At 50.7% G+C, this 24,884-nt stretch overlaps 1 protein-coding gene across 8 annotated transcripts; it reads left to right on the forward strand.

Moving 5' to 3' along the window:
* Positions 1–9,847: 9,847 nt before the first annotated feature.
* On the forward strand, positions 9,848–24,884 carry Etv4 (ETS variant transcription factor 4). Of its 8 annotated transcripts, none has more exons than XM_021227166.2 (13): positions 9,848–10,043; positions 10,504–10,614; positions 10,805–10,901; positions 11,124–11,171; positions 17,537–17,590; positions 18,949–19,075; positions 20,152–20,298; positions 20,484–20,752; positions 22,558–22,632; positions 22,792–22,860; positions 23,051–23,223; positions 23,469–23,570; positions 24,062–24,884. In XM_021227166.2, exons 2-13 carry the CDS (start codon positions 10,555–10,557, stop codon positions 24,284–24,286), a joined length of 1,446 nt encoding a protein of 481 aa, XP_021082825.1. In that variant the 5' UTR covers positions 9,848–10,043; positions 10,504–10,554; the 3' UTR covers positions 24,287–24,884. The 8 variants fall into 8 exon arrangements, with proteins under 8 accessions (XP_021082825.1, XP_040605788.1, XP_021082826.1 ...); XM_040749854.1 differs by having other exon boundaries at positions 9,849–10,043; positions 18,952–19,075; positions 20,134–20,298; XM_021227167.2 differs by having other exon boundaries at positions 9,849–10,043; positions 10,808–10,901.

Below are 24,884 nucleotides of genomic sequence, written 5' to 3' on the forward strand. Positions count from 1 at the left end.
GAAGTCATGTAAGAGTCAAGTGTGGTGATGCATGCTTGCAGTCCTAGGGCTAGGGAGGTAGAGACAGGGGGATCTCAGAGCCTCACTGCCCTGACCTACTTGGCTTACTTGGCAAGTTCTAGACCAGTGAGCGATCATGACTCAAAAACAAGAGAAAGCCAGGCGTTGGTGGCGCACGCCTTTAATCCCAGCACTTGGGAGGCAGAGGCAGGCGGATCTCTGTGAGTTCGAGGCCAGCCTGGTCTACAAGAGCTAGTTCCAGGACAGCCTCCAAAGTTACAGAGAAACCCTGTCTCGAAAAACCAAAAAAAAACAAAAAAAAACAAAAAAAAAAAACAAGAGAAGAAAGAAATGTAGATAGTGCCTAAGGAATGACACCTAAGGTTGTCCTCTGGTCTTCTACTCCCCCAGTAGCATTTGTCACTAAACCCAACTCTTGTGTTCTTAATCCATTCATGCCAAAGTACTCACAGTCCACAACATGTGTGTCAACAAGAAGATGCTCTAGTCTGATCAGGAGGTCCACAGCAGACTGCATATGAGTGCAGACCATCTTAGGATAAGGCCGCTAGAAACCGAACAGCATGGCTGCCAGCGGTAAGGCACAGACAGCAAAGCCCCAAGAGTGGGAATGAGAACAATCATAAACTCTCAGTGGCAGGCCAACGAGAGCTCAGCGGGGTAAAGGCTGGTAACCAGGAGTCAATCCCCAGAATCCATGTAAAAGGTGGAAGCAAAGACTCACTAGGAAATTGTTCTCTGACCACCAATCAAACACTGATAATAAAAATAAACCATTAAAATACGCTTTCACCGGGTCTGAAGGTGTGACTCTATAGTGAAACACTTGCCTTGCATATTTGAGGGTCTGGGTTCCATCCCCAGGCTACAAAAATAAATAAAATTTCACCAAAGAACATTTTTTAAAGGGCAGAATAAATGTAGATTTATTAAGGACTCCCAAGAGTAGGGGAAGGTCCAAGGGAAGAGTACCCCATTGTATGACTTTTGACTTCGATTCCCACATGGATGCCTCATCTGCTCGGTAAGTGGTTTGCATGTGCAGCTTTAAGCACGCTATGAGATATGAACTCAATAGCATCTGTCTTCAGCTCTGCTAGGACAAGAAGAAACAAAGGTCTGGCCACCAAAATGACAAACAGAAAAGAAGAGAAGCAAATGTAACTGGTCATAGACCAAGGCTTCAGGCAGAGAAGCCACAAAGGGGCCAGAGAAACCAGGGAGAACTGGGGAGAGTGAGTGGCATCCGCTGGGAGGTTGGGAGGGGCTGGAGTCTGTCTGCATGGTAGGGGAGATCACTTAAAAAAAATGAGACTGAGTTTCATTCAGCCCAGGCTGGCCTCGAAGTCGTTGTGTATCTGAGGCTGGTCTTGAACCTTCCCTCCTCGCCTCCTTTCACCTTCTGAATACTGGGATCATATCGTGTGCCACCATCCATGCCCAGTGTGAGCTGAGGATGGACCACAGCGGGGCTCTGTGTGTGCTAAGTCCTCATACACCCCAAGGAAAGTAACAGCCTTTAAAAAGAAGAGTCTGGCTGGAGAGATGGCTCAGAGGTTAGGAGCACTGACTGCTCTTCCAGAGGTCCTGAGTTCAATTCCCAGCAACCACATGGTGGCTCACAACCATCTACAATTCAATATGGTGCATGCCCTCTTCTGGCATGTGGACAAACTGTATCTGTAATAAATAAATAAATCCTTAAAAAATAAAAATAAAAATAAAAAGAAGAGCCTGACAGTTCCCACCCCGGGTTGCACCAGGAATTAAAGCAGGGGAGAGAAGAAACCGCTGTGGCCACCTTTACATTGGTCACTCACTCATTGTTGGGGCTTCAGGGTCTCCAACTTGAGCCTCTCAGTTTCTTTGTCGATTCGATGAAAGGTTCAGACAGACAGGCCTGAAAAGCAGCTCTAACTCTTTTGGTCTGATGGCTGCAGCCTTCTACAAATATATTTGTTTTAGCAGTAGTAAAAACCGAACTGAAAATCAGATTTATCATTTTAATTAAATATACTTTACACTCTCAATTTTTTTGAGAGCAAAATGCTACCCCCTATCAGTAAGAGACATTCATGTCTGCTGCACAATTTAAGAAAATATCAGAGTACCCCCTAAGAGGGTACACAATTAGCAAGACCTTAACATGTGTTCCTTAACAGAAAAGTGAGACTGACTTGTAGGAGGGAAAAAGAAATTGGAAATATCAAGCAGGTAAGGGTTAGGCAGGGTCAAGTTATCTGAAGACCGGAAATCATATCAAACTGTGCAACATAATGAGATCCTGTTTCCAAAAATAGTTTAGAAAATTAAACAACAAAACTGTGTGTGAGGGGTGTTGTTTGTTTTTTGTTTTGTTTAAAATTTGCTATTGCCCGACTGGAGTAATAGCTCAGTTGACATGTTTCCCTAGCATGCATGAGGTCCAGGGTTCAATCTCCAGTGCTATATAGACCAGGTGTGGTGTCACAGGTCTTTAATAGCAGCACTCAGGAGGCAGGGACAGGAGGGTTGGAAGTTGGGTACTAGGGAGATGGGTGGTCCAGCAGTTAAAGCACTGGTGGCTCGGCCAGGCGGTGGTGGCGCATGCCTTTAATCCCAGCACTCGGGAGGCAGAGGCAGGTGGATCTCTGTGAGTTCGAGACCAAGCCTGGTCTACCGAGTGAGTTCCAGGACAGGCTCCAAAACAATACAGAGAAACCCTGTCTCGAAAAACCAAAAAAAAAAAAAAAAAAAAAAAAAAAAGCACTGGTGGCTCTTCCAGAGGGCCTGGGGTTCAGTTCCCAGCTCCCACACAGTGGTCACAACATCTCTAATTCCAGTCAGGGAATCCACGGGCACTGCGTGCACACGAAACAAAGACATATATGCAGGGGAACACATTAAATTTAAACTTCAAAATAATAATATTTAACAAATAATTTTCTTAAGTTCAGGGTCATCCTTCAATACATATCAAATTCAAGGCCAACTTGGGCTACATGAGACCCTGTCTGAAAAACAAAACAAAGAACAATAAGAAACAACCTGTTACCCTCTCTACCAGCTTAGAATTGCTAACCTCTGAGTTAGCAGAGGATGAGACATAGACCCTGGGTGTATGGAAATGAGAGTTTGGTCTCTTCTCCCACTGACGGTGGCACAAGGCTAATTGCTCTCTGAACTTCCAAGAGCTCAACTACAGTGTGGAACTCCAGATGCCCACTTTGTAGGGCACAGGGGAAATGAAACAAGATGACACATCTGGAAAGGATCAGGAAACAATGAAGTTTAAAGCTCACACACAAACGCCTCATTTTGGAATGTCAACTCATAGACATGAATGTCTGATTGTCACCTGGCTAGGCACTGTGTCCTCTCAGTGTGTTCTCCTGATGTAGTCTCCACCCAGGTCCCCAAGGAGTGACTGGGACATCAGCTCTGCCCTAAACTGTAAACTGACAGCCACTGCTATAAACTACCATATGAGTCTATCTAGGCTCCAGTGGCCAGAGGGACAAATGAAAATCTACAGGAGAAATCAATTGGCAGCTGCAGCCAGCTCCTCGAGCTAAAAAAGAAGCCTAGTGATTTTGGGACTGCTAAGGGCTAGAAAGGGCAAAGAAAGAGTTTCCTTTGGTGGGGAGGTAGTGGGAACCTTTGAAAGTAAAACCTGGGCTGGAGAAACAGCTCAGTGGACAAGGTGCTTGAGTAGCCTGGGCTCCATATCTAGGCCTGAGGGAAAACAGTGTGGTGGTGCAGTTTGCAGTTCTGTCGTTCTGAAGACAGAGAGGCAGGAGGAGCAGAAATTCAAGTTCATCCTCAGCTACATTGTGGGTCTTAGTTATGGTTAGGCTGGGATACATGAGACTCTGTCTCAAATATTTTTTAATTATTTTTTTGAAAGGACACACACCTCACTATTCCCTCCAAAATAATTTCCAGGAATGGTCCCCAGGTTTTGCCAGCCCTGGGGTTCCCTAGCTCTACCTCTGCTGGGTGAGCATAGAGCTGTCCATTATTTCTGGCAAGAACAAATATAGACACTCTCAGGGAAGTGAGGAGAGACTAAGTGGAATAAATGATGCTTAATCTGTGAAGAGAGAAAACTGCCTTCCCTCAGCAGAGCCCCTCCCAGCAGGAGCCATGGCCCCTCATAATTCAAGCCCACACTTAATTAAAAAGGGGATCGTCCTGCACTCTGGCCAACTGGCTCCAATTCCATTCTGATCCTTCGGACTGCTAGCATTTGTCCGTTTGTCTCTCTCCCACCAAAAGGGCAAAGAACTGAAAACAAACAAAAACCTTCGATCCTGCAGTTTTCTGGGAGGGCTCATCTGTGAACGCCTGTACTTCTAGAAACAGAGATGGAAATCTAAATGGACAGGGAGAGACAGGACAGAGCCAAAAATAAAAAGAAGCTTTGCGTGTTCAGGGGAGTCCTGAGCTGCTGCAGGCAACCAATGTGGAAAGCTAGAGTCACCAGCACCTTCTAAAAATAGAAACTGCTTTCCTCTGGCCTCCTGGCTCAGGCTTTCCTCTCGGTACAGGGAAAAAGAGGGCAGTGCACACTCTGCTTTGTTTAAGAATGCTAACATGGGCCCACTGAGATTGGGCACCAGGTTGAGGCACTTGCTCGCCCAGCCTGACCACCTGAGTTTGATCCCCACCCACACGGCAGAAGGAAAGAGGGGAAAGAGAGCCTTCACATTGTTCTCTGTCCTTCACATGCATGCTGCAGCAAGCATGTGCCACCAGACAAATAAACAAATAAATGCAGTTAACAATTCTAAAAAGTTACAATGTGGGGTTTTATGAATGGCTCAGTGAGGAAAGAGCGTCCTGAACAAGCATGAGGACCAGAACTCAGATCACAATACTCACGAACATGTCCGGTGGGCATGGCGGCCTGTCCATAATCCCAGGGTGAAGGAAGTGACAACAGGGAATCCCCTGGGCAAGCTGGCTGTCTACACCAGCCAAGTTGGCAAGCTCCAAGTTCAGCCAGAGACTCTGCTTCAGCAAAATGAGATGAGAGTCAGCAAGGAAGCTACCTGTCTCAACTTTAGACGTCCACATTTGCAGACACACATATGCACAGGCACCCATGCATGATGTGTGCCTACACATATTTGAGTATGTACACCCCCCCACACAATACACAGAAAAGGGAGAAAAATTAAAGTATTACTCACTTTTTTTGTTCTCTGTGTGTGTGTGTGTGTGCACGCGCGCGCGCGTGCACGCGCGCACGTGCGTGCTCATGTTCAAGGATGCCCATGTGTAGAGGTCAAAGGACTACTTGGGGGGGGTTGGTTCTCTTTTAGCTATGTAGGTCCTAGGGATCAAGCTCAAGTCACCAGGCTTGGCATCCGGCACATCATCTACTAAGCCATCTCCTGCAGGCACTCACTAGATTTACAAGTATGAATTATAGGTCCTCAAACTTTGAGTTCCCATTCCTGCAGAGTCCTTAGATCAGACCCACTTTGGAATTGGCTCAGTCCCACAAAGGTCCCATGCTCTACTCCTGGGAATGTTGCAATTGTCCCACACAAATGGTGGTGTCTCCAGGGACCCACATCAGACCACTGACTGCAAAGGAGATGCCCCGGAAGTCATTTGGGTTCCTCCTGATTTCATGGAGGCTCTCGAGGACACCTAGCCCTGCATCATCCGAGGGACAGAGTCCTCATCTCCAGGACTTTTGTTTAGGGACTGTTGGCCTCCACCAGGAAGCCCCAGGGATTGAGCAAGATTGTTCTCATCCTCCTCTGGGCCCATCACATCTTTTGCTAACTGTCTGGAGAGCCCTTGTTTAGTGGAGTCTCAAGAGAGGGTTCATCTGGGCATAGTGCACACCTGTGACCTCGGCACTCAGATGGAGTAAAAAGATCAGGATGCTACACACTGAGTTTGAGGTCTGCCATGAGAAGGGAGTGGGAGGGTGGGGATGAGGGGGTGGGGGTGGGGGTGGGGAACACTCAGGCAAGCGGAAGTTGAACTGGAAAAAGGGAGGCAGCCTTTTCACCCTCCTCTAAGCGTACTCTGCCACAGCGATGCACCCTTGCTCTGTTTTCAGTAGAGTAGTGTGAAACAGGGCCATGTTTCTAACCTGAAGGGTGGGGATGGGGTGATTACAGATCTACTCTGTGGCGACCCTGATAAAAGCCATATACTCTCTCTTCAGTGAGGCGAACAGACGCGCACTGATTCAAGCAATTAGTTTCCTGAGGTGCACATTCCATTCATGGCATGGAGGAGGGTCTGGAGCCCCTGCAGTTGGAAGGAAACAAGAGAAATTGGGCCAGTAAGAAAAGGACAAAAGGAAGTCTAAGAGTGACACAGTTCATTTGGTTTGGTTTTAGTTGTACTAACCCAGCTCATGGGAAGGATCTAACACAATCCTCCCCCCACCACAGATTCTGCTATCTGTTTCATTCTCCCTGGAGAAAGCTCTAGCCTGGGAGACACCAAAGGGATCCTATTGGTATCATTCCTCAACCTTGCATTATCCTCGAATTCTCCCTTTAAGTGCCTGAAACTGCTTTCCAAGGTTCTGCAGAAGCCAAGCCTGAAGACTTCTCTGTCCCTGCAAATAGTCAGTCTGGACCAGTTACCCATGGAAAGTCCCCAGCTAACACAACTCTGAGGACCAAATCTAGCCCCCTGCCTTTCACTCCCCCAAAACCTATGTGGGCTAGGTATGCTGTTGCTTACCTGTAATTCCAGCACTCTAGGAAGACAAGGCAGAGGATCATAAATTTAAGGCCAGCCTGGGAGACCTAGAATCTGACCCTGTTTCAAAAGACCAAGCAAACCATAAGTACACTGAAGCAGGAGGATCAACATTTTAAGACCATCCTAGCTACATAAGGAGTTCTGAGTCAGAATGAGTCATATGAGACCCTGTCTCAAAAAGGGGAAAGGAGGAAAGGAAGAAAAGAAAGCATAAAAGGAGGGAGAGAGAGAGAGAGAGAGAGAGAGAGAGAGAGAGAGAGAGAGAGAGAGAGAGAGAGAGAGAGAGAGAGAGAACAAAACATGGGCTGGAGAAATGTTCAGCAGTTTAGAGCACATACTGCTCTTCCAGAGGGCCTGAGTTCTGTTCCCAGCACCCACACCAGATGGCTCACAACTGCCTGTTAACCTGCAGCTTCAGGAGAGCCAGTGCCTCTGTAGGCACCCACACATACCTACACATACACATAAATAAAATAAAATCAAAATAAAGCAAACTTAAGAAAAACATTATAAAAGCTGTGTGGGGAGAGTCCGCCTCTCTGATGACTCCAGAGTCAGCATGGTGCTGCATTCAGGCACCTTAAACAGCTTTCTTCCTTTCCATGCCTGTACTCCGGGTCTCCCAGCTTCTATAGCAAACTATGGGCTGCCTTTGTATGAAAATTTGTTATCTCTAAAGTCCACGTTTACATTTTAGAGTTTAAACTCCTAGGAAACAAGTTAGAGTCCAGCCCCCCACTCTACTGGAGGAAGAGAGTATTTACCTGCCCAGCCTCTCTTGAAAGTATATTAGAGGAGTCAGGAAGCAAGTCAACGCATAAAGGAAGCCTGAGAGTCAGCATCTGAGTGGTGACAGTGCAGGTCAGGTGTGGCAATGTCCTCCAAGCAGCCTCCTGTGCTTCCTTAAAGTGAGTCTCTTTGGGGGTATCCTCAATCTGTACTTGGGGACCCTTGGGGGTAGTGTGCGTTTGGAAGGCCTCCATTGTCACCTCTTGTAAAGGTGTGGATGGCAGGTGGCAGGAACTGATGAACATACACACAAGGCTGGCTCTGTCAATGTCACTTAACCCACAACGTGAGTCCCAGTCTGCACCTCAGCCTCTCTCTTCTTCTCTGCTACCTCGGGCCCCGTTGGAGAAGAGGCTCCAGTGTTCCCTTCGGAAATGTCCCTGATCTTAACCTGCATGCTCAGCCAGAGGCCGAGGCAAGTGTGACAGCTGCAGTTGCAGTGTACTTTCTCACTGGGTCTGCAGGCTGAGCTAGAGACAGGGAGGTAGGCTCCTTTGGTCTCTGCCAGGCCTGGGGAGGGTGAGGGAAGGAGGGGGAATATTGAGTAGCCAGGGCCCTCCAAAGAAAAGAAGAGCTCAGAACCAGACAGGCAGCCCTGGACAGGCCCCAACTGGAGCACCCAATGCTCACTCAGGGACCCAAGTGAACCTTCGTGAAGACCACATCAGAGCTCTCTTCCTAGAACTGCCTGCCTTCCTCCCCCACTCCTCCTGGCCCAGGAACTCGCACCCCACCCTAAGCTGGGATTTGCTTGGGCTTGCCTCTCCTTCCTTGGGCAGGGTGCCTGCAAAACTCCATTACTTTGCTTTTTCTTGTAGCTTTTTACCTGACAGGCATTTTGTACTCTTGAGAATGAGCGAGGCTCAAGGAGTTCTTACAAATAGATCCTTCTTTGAGCCCTGCAGGGCTCCCTGTGCATACACAGGGGTTTCTGTAACAGGAAACAGAATGAATGATACCTCACCAGGGATATGGACTGACCCAAGCTCTCGTTGTCGAAGGAAAGCTCCCTGGGGGAGAGGGGCAGCAAGTTTGAGTTTTAAAGAACAGTTTGGCAGATAAGGGGGGAGGGAGTTGGTGCTGCAGAATGAGTTCTATTCCGGTGCCAGGGAGTTAATTTTCTTGTCCCAGTTCTGACTCCTACAGACTGGAAGAGATCACATGTATCACGTCCTTCTCGGGACTGCCTCACCTGTAAATCAGGGGTGTTTGATTAGATAGATGGATTTTGAAACCAGCCCCATGGACCTTTGGGTCCTTGTGGTGGCAGCTAGAGCAACCCGGACCCCAAGGGAGGCAGTCTTTCTCACAGTCTACCACACAGCACTGGGCATCGCAGATACTTATTGAATGAAGGAGTGAAGTTACAAAACAACTTGAAACCCATCCACGCCTTTGATCAAGTCACTTGGGAGTTCTTCCTTTTCTGGCTAGCCTTCAGATGAAAGGTAAGATGGCAAAGAGAGGGGACATCACTTGTCCTTGAGCCTCTGGTTTTCACAGCAATGAAGGAATGATAAAGCAAGTCACAGACAAAGCAGCTCTACAGAACACAGGCCCTTGAGAAAACTGTATCCATGCCATTTTACATTTACTGAGCACGAGTGTGCATCTATTGTTTAATTCACTTAGCTTAATTCACTGAATCTCATGGCCTCACAGGGCTACACAGGGATGTGATGGCTTTGAGGCTCGAATGCCAAGAAGTATTGACTAGCTGAGTTACCTCAGGTGCGGGACAACATCTCTTTCTTAGCTTTCTTCCATTTTCACTTGTTAAAAAAAAAAAAGCAAACAATAGCTCCGTGGCACCGGGTTATGGGAAGGAAATGAGCACGTGGAGGCAGAGCTCTTCATAAATGCTAGTTATTATAGTTCCTCTGGGCACACAAGTTCGTTTGCCTCCCCTTCCCCCCAGGGCACACAGGCGTGTTCACTCTCCCACGTATGCACAGAAGCACAGAGGCGTGTGCTAACGCCAGCCGGAGGGGCTCAGAGCTCCTCAGACCCAAAGCCCACGCCGGAACCGATAGAGAAGCTGCCCGGTCCTCAGCTTCCCTCTCTTTTTCTCAATTCTTTATGAATGAACTAGGGCCGAAATGAGTTTATTTTTTTATGAATGGAAGTCTAAGAAGTGAATGAAGCCGAGAGACAGCCCCTACATTCTGATTGGCCTCCGTGGATGGGAAACTCCGCCCTCAAGCCAGGCTAGGCGAGTCTGCGGATTGGCGGGCGTGCCCGGCCCTGGGGTTTCATTCACAAAAGTCAATGAAACAAAGGGAACCGGGGGTGGCGGGGGGGAGCGAGAACGGAGGCTGAGGCAAAGGAAATGCACCAATCAGCTGCTCCCCTGGGCTCACAACTGTCTGCTGCGCCCGGAAAACAAACCGGGGCTCTGGGGACGCGGGGCTCAGGCCGCCTCGCTCCGGCCTAGCCCCTCCACCTTAGTTGTGTCATCCCCCGGGCATGCTGAGCATCCCCCCTCGGCTCCTGCACAGACGCGCGGGCCTCAGGTGAAGCTGCGGAAGGGGAAGGAAGGGAGAGTGTCTGATTCCCCGCTTCATCTCCCACACATCACACTCTCTGTTCGGCGCCCGCTTCCGCACATTCCGGGGCGGGGGTGGGAGGCGTCGGGATTCGGGGCTGGAGGGGGCGCCTGAGTTATGGGCGTGCGAATGGTGTGCGCCTTGCGCGCGCACGCACACACACACACACACACTCACACGCGCACACACACGTCTTATGTAACCCAGCCCGGGCTGAGCAGGGTTGCAGAAAGCAGACACGCCGACCCCAGCTCGCGGGAGCAGGTGGGACCTCCTTTGGCGGGAGGGGAGTGGCGGTGGCGGCACTTGGCCACGCAGGTCCCAGGGAGTCCGAGAAGTTTCACTGTCCGACCCGAAGCCTCGCGATCGCCCCATCCCCCCCGCAGCGCTCCCGGGACCGTGTACGAACTGCCTCCCCCCCTCCTAGGTCTCTGCCTCCGCGCGGGGGCCCGGCCGTGTGGCCGAAGGGAGCGGCCGGATGGAGCGGAGGATGAAAGGCGGATACTTGGACCAGCGAGTGCCCTACACCTTCTGCAGCGTGAGCGCCGCGCTGGCCTCCACACCCGCCCCCGCCCCGCACCCCGCCCCTACTCGCCCCAGAGCCCCCTCCCGGGGGGTCTCAGTGGGATCCAGGGAGGCCTAGCCCCTGAGCCGCCCCGGGACCCCACCCCCACCCCCAAGCTAGACTCCTTAGGGTGATTCGGGGGCATTCTCCCCCCTCCTTCCAGCAGAAATCTCCCGGAAATGGGAGCTTGGGCGAAGCGCTGATGGTCCCGCAGGGGAAGCTCATGGACCCGGGCTCCCTGCCGCCTTCCGACTCAGAAGGTAAAGAACCAAACTTAACTGCGACCCCTCTCCTTAACCCACACACATCCCAAAGCCCTATCCTGGACCTCCCCAACCCACTTTTCTCCAAAAGTTAAACCACCCAGAGGACTCTGATCATTCTCCTTCCCTTATCCCAGTGGGGAGGCTGTAACCCGGGCTCGTCAGGTCTTTACCCATATCCTCTCCACCTCATCACCAATTCCAATATTCACCCATCAGATCTCTTCCAGGATCTCAGTCACTTCCAAGAGACGTGGCTCGCTGAAGGTGAGTAGTTTTGTTGTCTTTATGGAATTAGAAGTGGGGCGTGGGGGGTCTTCTGTCTCAAGGAATCCTTCAGTCCCCTCCCCCAGTCCCTAACCACTTCACTCTCCCCAGCGCCCAGTGTGGACACTTATATCCATATTTATTTTCTCACCCTGAGCCAGGCTTGTATAACTAGGCCTGGGGATGAATCAGACTATTGTGTGGGGTATTTGCTTATTTGAATGGAACTTGGCCCCAGGCCCGTTTTTCCTGGTTGAAAATTTTATTTGCAAAGTTTGTTTGGCAGGAGGCTCCAGGCCTAGGTGTAGCGTTGGGGTGTTGAGATGTAGAAAGAGAGTTGAGAAACAGGAGAAATAAATAATTTGCTACCTATCTTCTGAAGTTGCCTGAACATTGGTTTTTACTGCCTTCCTTTGCTGTCTTCCTAACTCCAAGGGCCAATTTACTGCCCAAGCCAAAATAACAACAAAAGTTTCAATAATTCTTTTCTTGGCACTTTGGCAAAGAAGACTCAGGGCTGCCTCCCCAAATAGCCTTGATTATAATTCCAGTGGCAACTGGTCCTCCCTGCATCCCTCCTGAATACCTCCACCCCCAGGCAAATGCCCCCCTTCCTGTATGTTGGTGGGTTGGTTGTGAGCTGGCCAGGATGGGGTCAGTGGCCCAGCCTGGGTTGGGAGGCCGGGAGGGCGGTGTGTTCTAGTTGGATCCTAGTTGGTGTATTTTGGTGAGGTTATTTAGCCTGAGGGTATTGCTGGCAGAGGGCTGTCAGTAGAAGGAGACATGGTGACTTACAGTCCCCATGATTCAGGAAGGGTTAACAACCCCATCTTAGCTAACACCCCCTTTATATTCATAATCTAAAAAGCAAGAAACCGAAAGTGAACCCTTTTCTTGACGTCTTTTCTCTTCCTGTGTGCTTCCCCATTCCCCCACTCTGGGTACCTTTCTTTTGGAATTTAAAAGCTCAAATCCACCTTCTCCCAGGATTCTCTCTATAGGAGTGCTTGGGTAAGAAGAAAAAGACCACTAGGTAGATCTGAGATAAAATGAGGTCTGTCTTGGCCACCATCTCAAACGCATACATTATTGTTGCTGTTATTGTTGTTGCAGAATGACTGTTTAGCATGGAGTTCATCCTCCAAAAATGTGGAATGGGGTGTGTGTGGGTCCTGGGATATCAAGTGTATCTAACTCCTTCAGCTGAGTGTCTAGCTCCTAGTTACATGAAGAGCTTTGTTGAGTGGGCTTACCACCCTCCATGTTCTAGAGCTGAAGAACTCAGGGTTTCCATGAGCTCTTAAAGACCTCCTTTCTTACCACCTGAGTTTTGATTTTGGTCTGGCTCTCTGGGTTCCCTTCCCTGCCCATCAGCTGAGGGTCCCCACAGTAGTCAGCTCCCAGGCTGTGAGTTAGCTCAGGGTGGCATTGTGGTAGTACTTGGTCTGTTTGGATGACAAGGGACGGAAAATGCTCTCTTCACCCAACCATGGAAGCTCCTCCCCTTGGTGGTGGCTCTGGTGACAGTCCATGTGTCTGTCTGTGTGTGCTAGTATGACAGCAAATGGGTGCGCACTTGCATGTGCGCACGCGTGCATGTGTGTGTTACATACTGCTGCCTTGGGAGTTCCTGTACATTTAAATCCAGTGGGTGGGGAGGTGGGGGTGGGGAATGCAGGGTGGGGGGGGGGCTGGGATCTCCTTGGTTCCCTTTCCTTCCTCCTGAGGGAGCAGCTCAGGTTCCCAGCTGGCGATGGATGGCCAGGCCTGAGGGGGGGATGCTGAGGCCACTCGCTCCTCTCTCTGTCTTCGGAGACAGATGCAGCTGCCGGGGTCCTGTCCCCCTGCATCATCCCAACATCACCCCAGTCTCCTCTCCTGCCTCTTCCCACCAGGTCAGTGCCCCCCCAAGCCAAAGGGGTGACAGGGAGGGACGAGCTCCTTTGGAGACTTGCCAATGGTGGGGGCCATCAGGAGGAATGGGGCCCATAGCCCAACCTCCTCCCTCTCAGCTTGGTTTCTTCCTGAAGCCTCAATTTGGAGAGAAGCAGTGACCGCTTATAGTGTGGGTGGGGCAGTGAAGGGTTGGGGTGCTGCTGGTGACCAGGCTGGACCCAAGCAGGGACAGAGAGAAGTGGATGTGGCTTCCGGCATCTTGGCTGCTGACTGGGCTTTTGGAGTGAGTGTTGGTGAGGCTCTTCTGCGGCAGCACACACATCTTTGGGGTCGGGCTATTTCTGGGTAAAAGAAGGGTGAAGTGAGCCGAGAGGGTCACCTGGTTTCTGGGTGCCTGGGATCTGTTGAGATGTTGGGAAATGGATCAGGCTCAGGCAGACTGCGCCAAGATGTGGCTGATTATGTAAAAGATTTGTGGATCTGATGGAGGGTCCCTTTGTGGGACTGTGGGGGGGGGCTCAGGAACCATTAGGAACAGTGTTTCTGTGGTCTCTTTGGTAGTGGGGAACACTGACTGAGCTGTGTCCGCCTTTTGTATGAAGTTGGGGAGGGGGAAGTCTGTTAATTCCCAGAGGACTTGTGGATAGATTTGGGGTCCTTGATATTGCTGTTCTATGTGTAAAACTGTTGGGGTTGTACCCTATGTGGTGATAATATGGACTTATCTATAACGAAAATGGTTTGTAGCTTTTATCAGAATTGTAAGGGATGGATGTGGCTCATCCTTCCACAAGAATTAACTGCAGCCAAACAGTCCTCCAAGAGGGCTACCTCCCCTGGCCCTTTGACCTCCTTATCTGTATCTAGGTCCAAAAAGAGACCCCATGTATGGAGGGTGCTTTCACCCATATATTTTCTCATAATTAAGTACAAGGAATTTGAATGAAAGTGTGCATGCACCCTGGTGTCTGGGGGGAGTCTGTTGGGGGAGGGGGTTAGACTTCAATTTCCCCCCTAGTCTTTCTTAATTCAATGCCTCCTCCATCTTTCTATTTCCTCCCCTTCCAGAAGGTTCCTGGGAAGGAATGTTGTCCCCTCCACAGATAGAGAACTGGTTCCTTCCAAGATAGAGGCTGCCAGGGTGGGGGCAGGGTGTGGGTGAGAGCCCCCAGCCAATGGTGACACAATAGAGCAGAAGCTCTGAAGAATGCTACCATTCACTCTTATGTGGGATTGCCCCACACCCAGAGGGTGGTCTACATCCTTTTGTGGGATACATGGCAGCAGGCTCCTGATAGGCTTCACAGCTTTGCTGGTTAAACTTCCCATTTCTTCTGGAGCCCATCTTAGGAGTCCCCTGGCTCCCTGTTAGAGGGACAGTCTCTGAGTATTCTGTGTGTGTGCGTGTGTGTGTGCTCTGGCATGCATGTGAATTATACTGGCATGCTTGTGAATTATACTGGCTACACACACACACACACACACACACACACACACACACCCTGCCTTAATCATCTGCCGTGTCCCCACCTAGATAACCCCTTTTTAGTGCCAGTGGATCTGGGGGAAGATGACAGTGGCTCAGCAGCCAAAACACAGCCGAGTCAACAAGTAGAATGGTGCACGTTCAAGACCAAACATGGTAATTAAAATTTCTTCTGCTCTCCAGGAACGCAAGGCTCTGTTTCTGTACCTATTTCTATCCTCAATGATAGTCTCTGGGTGACTGAGGGCCCTGCTGTACCCCTTTGGGAGAGGACCAATATTGGGAGAGCTGAGTACGGAGTAGGGCTCACTCCCCATTCTGAGAAGAGGATAGCATTGCTTCTTTAGGAATATAGTCTGTTTGCTAAAGAGAGGTCTCTTCTGGGGGTTCTGAATAAATGTTCAAGCTTGAGGCAGGAGGAAAGGTCAGATGACCCACAGGGCTCTCTAGCCCAGTGGCGTCAGCAGGAGATGCCCCCAGCCCATTACCTCACTGGAAACCGGTAGTTAATGAGGCCCCAAGAGGGACTCCAGAGTACGTCAGCTACCCCCTGCCAAGTTCTGTACCCCTTCCTTGCCCTCGGGACCCTCCTAGCCTAAGTAGCAGGGAGGGAAATACCGCTCAGCCTGCTTGCTCATGCCACCTTCAGAATGGGCCGAAGACCAAGCAGGAATGAACATGTCCTTCCCTTAACTAGTGTTTTCCAAATCAGCCAGTCATCAGGGACATTTATTGCAAATGTGGATGCCTGACCCACCTCTGTCTTATAGAATGACTTTACAGATTCGAGGACTGGGAATCTGGGAACTGGTGGCAATATCAAAGCTGGTGACTCTTCAGCCAGGCTGGATGGAGGGCAGTTTCTGTGGGATAGTAGTTGGACTTTCAGAGAGCTGGGGATTTACATACATTTTTGTGGCGAGACATAGTGTCCCATTGATGTAGTACCCTGATCTAAGTAAATTCTTAACTGCTGGAGACTTCTGCTTCTTAAACTCCCTCACCCCAATCTCTCTAAAAAATAATAATAATCTAAGCCAGACATGGTGCTGCATAGGCCTGTAATCACAGGCCTTAGGAAGCTGAGGCAGGGGGATGGTGAATTTCAGGCCAGCCTAGGGTACCTAGTAAGACCTTGTCTCAAAAAAAAACAAAAAACAAAAAACAAGGGCTGGGGGTTCAAAAGCACCTTGATCCAACTCCCATCATTGCAATAAGTAAATAAATAAAAATCAACTACAAACTTCTGTCTATAATCACTTAGTACCGTTGACATTTGAAGCGAGCGTTTGATCACAGCTTGAGTACCCTTGTAAGATGAGCTTTTCCGGTGGCGTGCCTTTGCTGGTGGTAGCTGGAAAGGAGTAGGGAAAGGGAAGGTCTGCCTGACTTAGGGTCTCTCTGCTTTCAGAATCTGTGGTGCTAGCTCCTCCCAGCCTGAGGACCAATCTCATTGGATGCTTATTCATAAATTCCAGTCATTTCAGTATCTGAGCTGAGTAGGACCCTGTTCTGGGTGCTAGATACTCATCTGAAGGAGACAAAGCCCTTGTCCTTACAGCTTAACTTCCTGGTAAAAAGATGAATATTAACATGCAAATATACATTAATAAGATGGAGTGGGGGGGGGGTGGCTAGCTGAGACAGAAGCCAAAAGGGACAGTTCTCCTTGGGGGTGGTCAGATAAGGCCTCTAATAAGCCTGGAAGGGAGCCCTTGTGTAAGCCCAGCATTGCAGCCAGAGTTGGGAAGATGCTGGGTTTTAGGGCAGCCTGGGCTACATAGTGAGAGCCAGAACAGAGCAGAGGATCTGGGGGAAAGGGCCCAGCTCAGCAGACTGAGAACTAAAGGAGGACCAAGGTGCCAGGGGTTAACAACAGCAGTGAGAGGCAGGCCAGAGAGATGAGAGGAGGCCAGGGCAAGAGTTCAGATTTCACATTTTAAACGAGAGAGCAAAGTGATTGGGCTTCTGTTGTACAAAGATCACCCTGCGGGCTGTGTGGGCTGCACGGTCTGGAGTGGGTGAGTAGGGAAACACAGGGTCCTGTGGCCAAGATCTGAGCCTGTGTGCTCACATGGGATTGGGTGTAGAGTGTTCCCTATCCCTCGTCTTATAGCCTCGCCAGCCACTCTGAAGTCTGAGTCTTTTATCTTGCCATTTTGACATTGTCCAGTCTGAGAGCAGACTCCAGGGAGTGACAGTCCAGTCTCCTGGGTCACGAGTTCCATTGTCCTGCTTCAGACCCACTATTGTCCTAGACAATCAGGAAGTCCTTCTTTGTGTCGGTTCTTTCTGCTGTAATTCTTCCTCCTCAGTAAAGAGGCAAAAGTAAACAAACACTGTGGAGTCCATCGAGGTGCCCTTTGGGACAGAGATGCTCGCCCCAGGAGAATGCTCCCCAGACCTCCAGGCTTGGAAAGCCCTCCTTTCCCTTGGCCACACATCAATGATGAACGGTGTCTCCAACTTCCTCCTGTCCTATTTTTACCCTCTTTTCACATCTCTGCAGCTGTTCTCTTTGCTCCATTCCCTTTCCGAGACTCTAGAACGCTTGAGTTTCTCCAAAGCACCTGGGAAATTATCCGAAGTATAGACTCTTGGGTTCTTCCCAGATTCAGGGTTTCCTCATCTGATTCCAGGTACACAGGACTCCACAAAACTCCTGCCCACCCCTAATGGCACTCTGCTGTGAGCCTGACAAACCCTTGGAAACTTTGAAGGGCAGGTCCATTTGCTCTTCAGAAAACTGGAGGGACCAGGGACAAACATTTAGGGAAAGACTGGAGTCTGCTCAGACAAGTTCTGTCCCTGTGTCACCCCCCATCTTCATTCAGCTGGAGCTGGAGGGTGCAGGACCTGGGGTGGAGTCACCACAGGTCTAAGGAAAGCTCTTGACTGCTTCAGGGCTGGAGCAGTGGTGTCTTCCTGGTGCTGACACTTTGCAGGGTTACACCCCAGACTCACCTCTGGCCTCTCTCTGCAGCTCAGGTACCAGACAGCGATGAGCAGTTTGTTCCTGATTTTCATTCAGAAAACTGTGAGTAGTGAGTGCTGGGTGCAAGGGTGGGGGATGGGGGGGTCAGGGAACCACAGGAAGTGAGTCATGGGGACAGTCACCCAAAGGAAAGCAATTTGCTCTCACCTAAAGACAGGATGAAGGTCAGGGCGCCCCATCCTGTGTTATGGACTCTAAGACCAAGGCAGTGACTAGGAGATGAAGATCTTGATTCCCCCGCCCTCTGGAGTTGTAGCCATGTGACGTGGAGCAGATGCCTTCCCTCTCCAGCCAAAGCTAGGGGCTTGAGACAGCTCAGCAGGCCCCAGATCTGTTGTTCTGTTATTCTCTTTAGCGTTGGTGATGTTGCCCCAGGACAGATTTGTCAGTATCTCTGTAGAGTTTGGGGTTGGGTGCTGCAAAAATCCTACAATGCCCCCCCCCAATCTGACCTCACTGTCACTATTGAGAAATGATGCTTGGCCAGGTAAAGTGTCCCACACTTGTAATCTGAGGAACAATGAGTTTGAGATCAGTCTGGATATATAGTAAAGCCTTGCCTTAAATGAAGAAGAATGCCTGATAATGGTGTTTTAATCCCAGCACCTACAGCAAAGGCAAGTAGATTTTTGTGAATTTGAGGCCAGCCTGGTCTACAGAGTGAGTTACAGGACAGCCAGGGCTACACAGAAAAACCCTGTCTTGAAAAAACAAGAAAAAGCAAAGTATGAAGAAAGGATACTTAGATATCAGGTACTGCTCTTAGATGTCATCACTCATGACATAAAATAGGCACAAGAATGGAAAACAGTGGACATCAGAGCTGTGGACTCCAGGGCATCTGATGGGACTGCAGGATGCCAGGATGTCACTTACACCAGGGCTTAGCCACAGTGATAGCTGGACTTTAAGGACCCAGAAAGGGCCCAAAAAGGCCAGTGCTCCTCACAGATAATTGGGAGCATGAGTATGTTTCTCAGCTGACAGGCAAGTGGGCTAATAGCCCAACTCCCTCAGAAAACCAAAGGATCTTTATAGCCCCAAACAAGAAAACATGTCCCTCACTTGGAAATTTCCAGGGCACTCAGAGAAGCCTAAGGCCCTGGGTCTAAGATGCTCACTCTTAGGAAGGTGTTTCCTTAGCTGAGGTATGCATGTTGAATTCTTAGATGATTCTCTTGGTTAATACGAGACATTAGCCTCATGTTTAAAACTACACATAATGGGAGTAACCAGTTCTGGAATCCGTCAACTTCAGCGTTCAGAGAATGAGAGCAGGAAGGGAGGACACTGTGCCAGTGACCTAGCCAGCCCTCAGAAAGCCCAGGTGTTTATCAAAAGCCCTGTCAACCTCCATGTGACACTGTGACTTTCCTCCGTCCTACTGTCCTACCCCACAGTAGCTTTCCATAGCCCCACCACCAGGATCAAGAAGGAACCCCAGAGTCCCCGCACAGAACCGGCCCTGTCCTGCAGCAGGAAGCCACCACTCCCCTACCACCATGGAGAGCAGTGCCTTTACTCCAGGTGAGCCCTGGCCTTGGAGGGTGTGGTGAAGTCTGGGGCAAGGTGTCCAGAGGTCAAGGCTTTGTTGAGGGTGGGGGTGGGGGACCATGAGCTGAGGCAGCAGTAGAGATGAAGGTTGGATAGCAGAGGGGTTTCCTAGTCCTGAAGGTAGCACTAGCAAGGTTTCCTCTGAGTATTATCAGGAGGCACCACACAGTGGACAGATGGCCCCCAGTGTGCTGAGACCTGAGCACAATGAGTTTCTACTTGGAGGCCCATGTCCTACTCAAACCAGTTCCCCTGTGCTTCTGAGGGATATTGTCAAGCTAAGAGGTTGTCACCTAGACAAATATGATGGCATGTGCTTGAGACAGGAGGATAGTAAGTTTGAGCTCCATAGGGAGGCCCAGATCGAGCTGGGCTACAGAGCAAGACCCTTTTGGAGGAGAGAAAAAATAATTTGCCTGGAGGCTGGGAATGTAGCTGAGCTGGCAGAGTGCTTGCATATCCCGATTTGATTGTCAGCACTGCATAAACCTCGCACATAAACCTGGCTGGTGATTGTGTGCACTCTCAGCAGTTGTGAGGTGGAGACGGGAGAATGACGTTAGAGGTCATTGTTGGCTACGTATGGAGAGTCCGAGGCCACCACGGACTATAAGGGACCCTATTTTAAACAAACAAACAAACAAAAAACTTTTCCTAGCACTGGGAAGGCAGAGGCTGGCCTGGTCTGCAGAGTGAGTTCTAGGACAGCCAGGGACACATAGATAAACCCAAACAAATAAATAAATAAAATTGGTGGTGGTGCACACCTTTAGTCCTAGCACTTAGGAGGGAGGCAGAGGCAAGTAGATTTCTGTGAGTTTGAGGCCAGCCTGGTCTATAGAGGGAGTTCCAGAACAGTCAGGACTACAGAGATAAGCCCTGTCTTGAAAAACAAAACAAATTAAATATATAAATAAATAAAATTCCCCTCTACTCCTACAATTGTAGTAATCACTTCCTGGGGGATGAAGGGTAAAGGATGGTCACCTAGCTTCTCTGTCCCCTCATCCTCCTCTCCCCCTCAACCCCAGTGCCTATGACTCCCCCAGACAAATCGCCATCAAGTCCCCCGCCCCTGGTGCCCCTGGACAGTCGCCCCTGCAGCCCTTTCCCAGGGCAGAGCAGCAGCAGAGCCTCCTGAGACCCTCCAGCTCCTCCCAGCCCCACCCTGGCCACGGGTACCTTGGTGAGCACAGGTAAGGAGACAGATACACAGTACCCGGGGACCCAGGCCTCGCCAGGCAGTCTGGGCTCAATTCCCTAGTTCTCCAAAGAGACCTGGCTGGGAGAAAAGGAAAACCAGGGGAACTCAGCAAGTGACAGGCTCAAGGGGACCTAACGGAAGATTCTCTTTTCCTCCTCCTCCACCCCTCACTTCCAGCTCCGTCTTCCAGCAGCCTCTGGACATGTGCCACTCCTTCACATCTCCTCAGGGAGGGGGCCGGGAACCTCTCCCAGCCCCCTACCAACACCAGCTGTCGGAGCCCTGCCCACCCTACCCCCAGCAGAGCTTCAAGCAAGAGTACCATGACCCCTTGTATGAACAGGCTGGCCAGCCGGCTGCAAGCCAGGGTGGGGTCAGTGGGCACAGGTACTCAGGGGCAGGGGTGGTGATCAAACAGGAGCGCACAGACTTCGCCTATGACTCAGGTAAGAGACTCTTGTGGGGACTCCAGGAGTTTTTCTGGGATTGAGGGGGGGGGGTGGCAACTACTCCTATGAGCAGCAAGGTTAAGATCCCTAGAAGGTTTATGCCTTTCCATGGTCCATGCATCAGTTCTTAATCCAACTCATTACTTTTTGTTTTACATGCTCTAAAGAATGATCATTTTTCTAGCCAGTCAACATTCAGATAAAATGATAGAGTATATAGACCTTTGCCTTTACAGCTTTTGACAATAAAAAGGGTTGGCATTTACTTCTGCTTGGAGTTTAGGGGTTTTAATTAACCCACTAAGACCAGAGTACTGTGCCTGGAACTAGAGTATGCAGTTATACAAAAATGGTTTATAACTATGAAGGGAGCTGAACATGTGTACCCATGTAATCCAAGCACTTAGGAAGTGAAGGCAGGATGCTCATCAACAAAAAGGCTAGCCTAGACTAATGTCTATAAAAAAATAGAGCTTTGGTTGTGCGTTTCCATTAATGTCAGCATTCAGGAGGTGGGGGCAGGTGGATAGCCATGAGTTTAAAACCAGCCTGAGCTATATAATGAATTTCAGGCCAGCCTGGGCTACAGAAAGGGAGAGGGCAGGAGGGAGAGGGAGGGAGGGAAAGGAAAGGAGGGAGGAAGAGAGGAAGAGAGAGAGAGAGAGAGAGAGACAGAGAGACAGAGAGACAGAGAGAGAGAGAGACAGAGAGAGAGAGAGACAGAGAGAGAGAGAGAGAGACAGAGAGACAGAGAGAGAGAGAGACAGAGAGAGAGAGAGACAGAGAGAGAGACAGAGAGAGAGAGCGAGCGCCAGTCAGTCGCTGAAGAGCTGTTGGCTGGAATTGTAGAATTTTTCCTTTCCTGGTGTGCACAGTATTTCTGGGCCGGGGGCTGAACCACAACCCCCCCAACCGCTCCAGGGAGAACAGGATAGGTGCTAGCCTCCTTTCTTTAAACCTGGCTGTAACGCCAAGCTCGGTGAAGTGGTGGCTGCAAGAGGGAGATGCTCGGAGTTGCTGACCTTCAAAGGCTAGAGACCGGAGGAGATCGAGTTACTTGCCCTTGAACTCCTGCCCCGCCTCCCTCCGCTTTCCTGAATGGAGTCAGGAATTCCATTCACAAAATGGAGGCATGAATGAACCCTCCCTCCTGCTTCCCCCCACCCCCGAGGTGTCGGGTGTCAGCGGCTCATTCATAGGTGGGAGTGGAGGGGGCGGGAAAGGTTTGGAACTTGAAGCGTGGCTTCACACAGTTACCTTCTCTAGGTGGAGCTTTCAGTTCTATGGCTTGGAACGCCGTAGAAAGCGTTTAGACCCGAGAAAAAAACCAGCCCAGTGCCCGCTGCCTCTTCCCTAGATGCCCCCCCCGCGCTCCTCTCACTTGTACACACACACACACACACACACAGACACAGAGGTACTGGCCATGGAACCTGACCTGCTGACCGGACATGTGCCCATTCCGAGGAAGTCTTACCGAACCCTTCCCAACCCCCGGAGGTTCATCTCACCCCCTCCTTCCCCTGAACTCACAGGAAACAGCTGCTCCCTGGAATTTTGGGCCTTGTAGAACAGGCTGCTAGCCCCAGCTGCTGCCAACCCCCTCCGCCCCAGCCCTCAAACCGAGGGCTTCAAGCTTCCAGCTCCCTCTGGGTGAACTTCCCCTGGCATTTGGGGGTGGGAAAAGGACGGCCTGGACCGCGGGCTAGCAGGCATGAACTTCTTCGTAGAGCTTCTCCCTCCCCTGCTCCTCAGCCTCGTTTCAGTCAGTTAACCGCATGACCCTTTTTTCCCTCCCGCAGATGTCCCTGGGTGTGCATCAATGTACCTGCACCCAGAGGGCTTCTCTGGGCCCTCTCCAGGTGATGGAGTGATGGGTAAGGCAGCCTCTTCCTTTCCTGGCTCAGGCCTCCTAATTGGGGGTGGGGAATCCTTGCTGCCCCGGAGAGTCACTCCAGTCAGGAGTTCTTTTGGATTCCATGGGGGTCCAATCAGTGAACCCTAAGACCTGAGCAGTCCCCAACTTTCTCCACAAGGTTATGGCTATGAGAAATCTCTTCGACCATTCCCAGATGATGTCTGCATTGTCCCTGAAAAATTTGAAGGTCAGAGAAGTGGCTGCATAGGAGGGTCAGGGTCTTCTTCACCCCTATCACACTGGGTCCTCTGTAAGAATCGCATTTTGTTGTTGGGAGAGGTCGGGACTCTCAGGAAAAGAGCCTGGGGATGCCCCATGGGGAAGGGAAGGAGGTTGGTCAGGGGATATGTACCTCACACCTATTTCCACGTTCCCAGGAGACATCAAGCAGGAAGGGGTTGGAGCTTTCCGGGAGGGGCCACCCTACCAGCGCCGGGGTGCCTTGCAACTGTGGCAGTTTCTGGTGGCCCTGCTGGATGACCCAACCAATGCTCATTTCATTGCTTGGACAGGCCGGGGGATGGAGTTTAAACTAATTGAACCTGAAGAGGTGGGTCTCCGGTGTTCCCACTCCTCCTCTGCAGCACCTTAGGAGCCTTGGGAGGAGAAACGGGGCACTTGCCTTCACTGCCAGCCTCCATCTGCCTGACCTAGTTGCCAGGCCTGAGTCAGTGGTCTGGTAACAAGTCTAGATTTCCTCTGCACCAAGCATCTCAAATGCTCTTCCCACCCCTCCCCTCCCATTTTTCCTTGGAGATGGCATCTCCACCCAAATGCTTTGTCTCCTGTCCCCAGGTCGCCAGGCTCTGGGGCATCCAGAAGAACCGGCCAGCCATGAACTATGACAAGCTGAGCCGCTCACTCCGATACTATTATGAGAAAGGCATTATGCAGAAGGTCGGATTGAGGTCTTAGCATGGCCATGAGGAGGGACCAAGGGAGGGTCGAGGGAGGGAGGGAGGAAGGGACAATGAATTTCTTAGGTTTGTGGGAACAGAAATATAAATCCTAAGGTTCACCTTGTGCAGTTGTTAAATAGTGCCTGAGCAGCCAGGCGCTGGTGGCGCACGCCTTTAATCCCAGCACTCGGGAGGCAGAGGCAGGTGGATCTCTGAGTTCGAGGCCAGCCTGGTCTACAGAGAGGTTCCAGGACAGTCTCCAAAACAATACAGAGAAACCCTGTCGCGAAAACAACAACAACAACCAAAAAGTAGTGACTGCGCTGTTTCCAAGCTGAACAATGCCAGAAGTGGGTTTCGAGAAGAGCAAGTGTGGAAAAGCAAGGGAGGGTCCCTGATGTATCTTTGTGACCTATGAGGAGGATGGGATCCTCTACATTCCCTCCTGAGGCAGGGTATAGTGTAGGCCTGACAGCCCTCTCTCTGCAGGTGGCTGGTGAGCGCTACGTGTACAAGTTTGTGTGTGAGCCTGAGGCCCTGTTCTCGCTGGCCTTCCCGGATAATCAGCGTCCAGCTCTGAAGGCCGAGTTTGACCGGCCAGTCAGCGAGGAGGACACAGTCCCTTTGTCCCACTTGGATGAGAGCCCTGCCTACCTCCCAGAACTGGCTGGCCCTGCTCAGCCCTTTAGCCACAAAGGTGGATATTCTTACTAGGTACTAGTGGCTTCCCTTTGTCGCGGGTGGGGCTGCCCGGTGTACATATCAACAGATTTGGTGTTGGGGAAGCCCTCATGCTGATGCCCATACAAGAATCTGGGGTCACATCTCCACTGTCCCATCTTACTCCTGGCCAGACTCGGCCAACATCCAGTCTGCAGGAAGGACAGTGGAGGCAGGACAGATCTAAATGCAGCAATGCGTTCGTTTGCTGTGTTCACCTCTGCCCTCAGAGGTTCTGCTTGGTCACCCCCACCAGAGAACCAGTGTTTGTTCTGTTCTTGGTACAGACAAGGGGCTTCCTAACTTTATTATGGCAGCAGGGCCAAGGGGGTTCCCAGGACACCCCACTTCTCCGTCGTGGGAGACAGAAGCCTTGGCTCTGCCCTGAGCTGGGATCCTATGTTCTTGGTGCTGTGCTCTGGGAGGCAGGAGCAGGTGGGAGGCAGCTGGGGTGGGTGCTGGGTGGAGGCAAGGACAGAAGGGGACCTCCTCCAAGGGACCCTCCGGCTCACTGCCCTAGGTGTACCCGTGCCTAGCTCCACCTTCGCCTCATCTGCCAGACCTTAATAAATGCCTCTGCTTCTCCCGTCAA

Source organism: Mesocricetus auratus, unplaced genomic scaffold (genome assembly GCF_017639785.1).
Source record: "Mesocricetus auratus isolate SY011 unplaced genomic scaffold, BCM_Maur_2.0 Super-Scaffold_100007, whole genome shotgun sequence".
In the NCBI taxonomy this organism is placed as follows: Eukaryota; Metazoa; Chordata; class Mammalia; order Rodentia; family Cricetidae; genus Mesocricetus; species Mesocricetus auratus.

Excerpts from the sequence above, each read along its gene's own strand:
- Etv4 (XM_021227164.2), top strand. The coding sequence starts at position 10,555 with ATGGAGCGGAGGATGAAAGGCGGATACTTGGACCAGCGAGTGCCCTAC. Across the intron at positions 17,591-18,948 it reads TGATTTTCATTCAGAAAACT|TAGCTTTCCATAGCCCCACC; the intron begins GTGAGTAGTGAG and ends CCTACCCCACAG. Across the intron at positions 23,224-23,468 it reads AACTAATTGAACCTGAAGAG|GTCGCCAGGCTCTGGGGCAT; the intron begins GTGGGTCTCCGG and ends TCCTGTCCCCAG.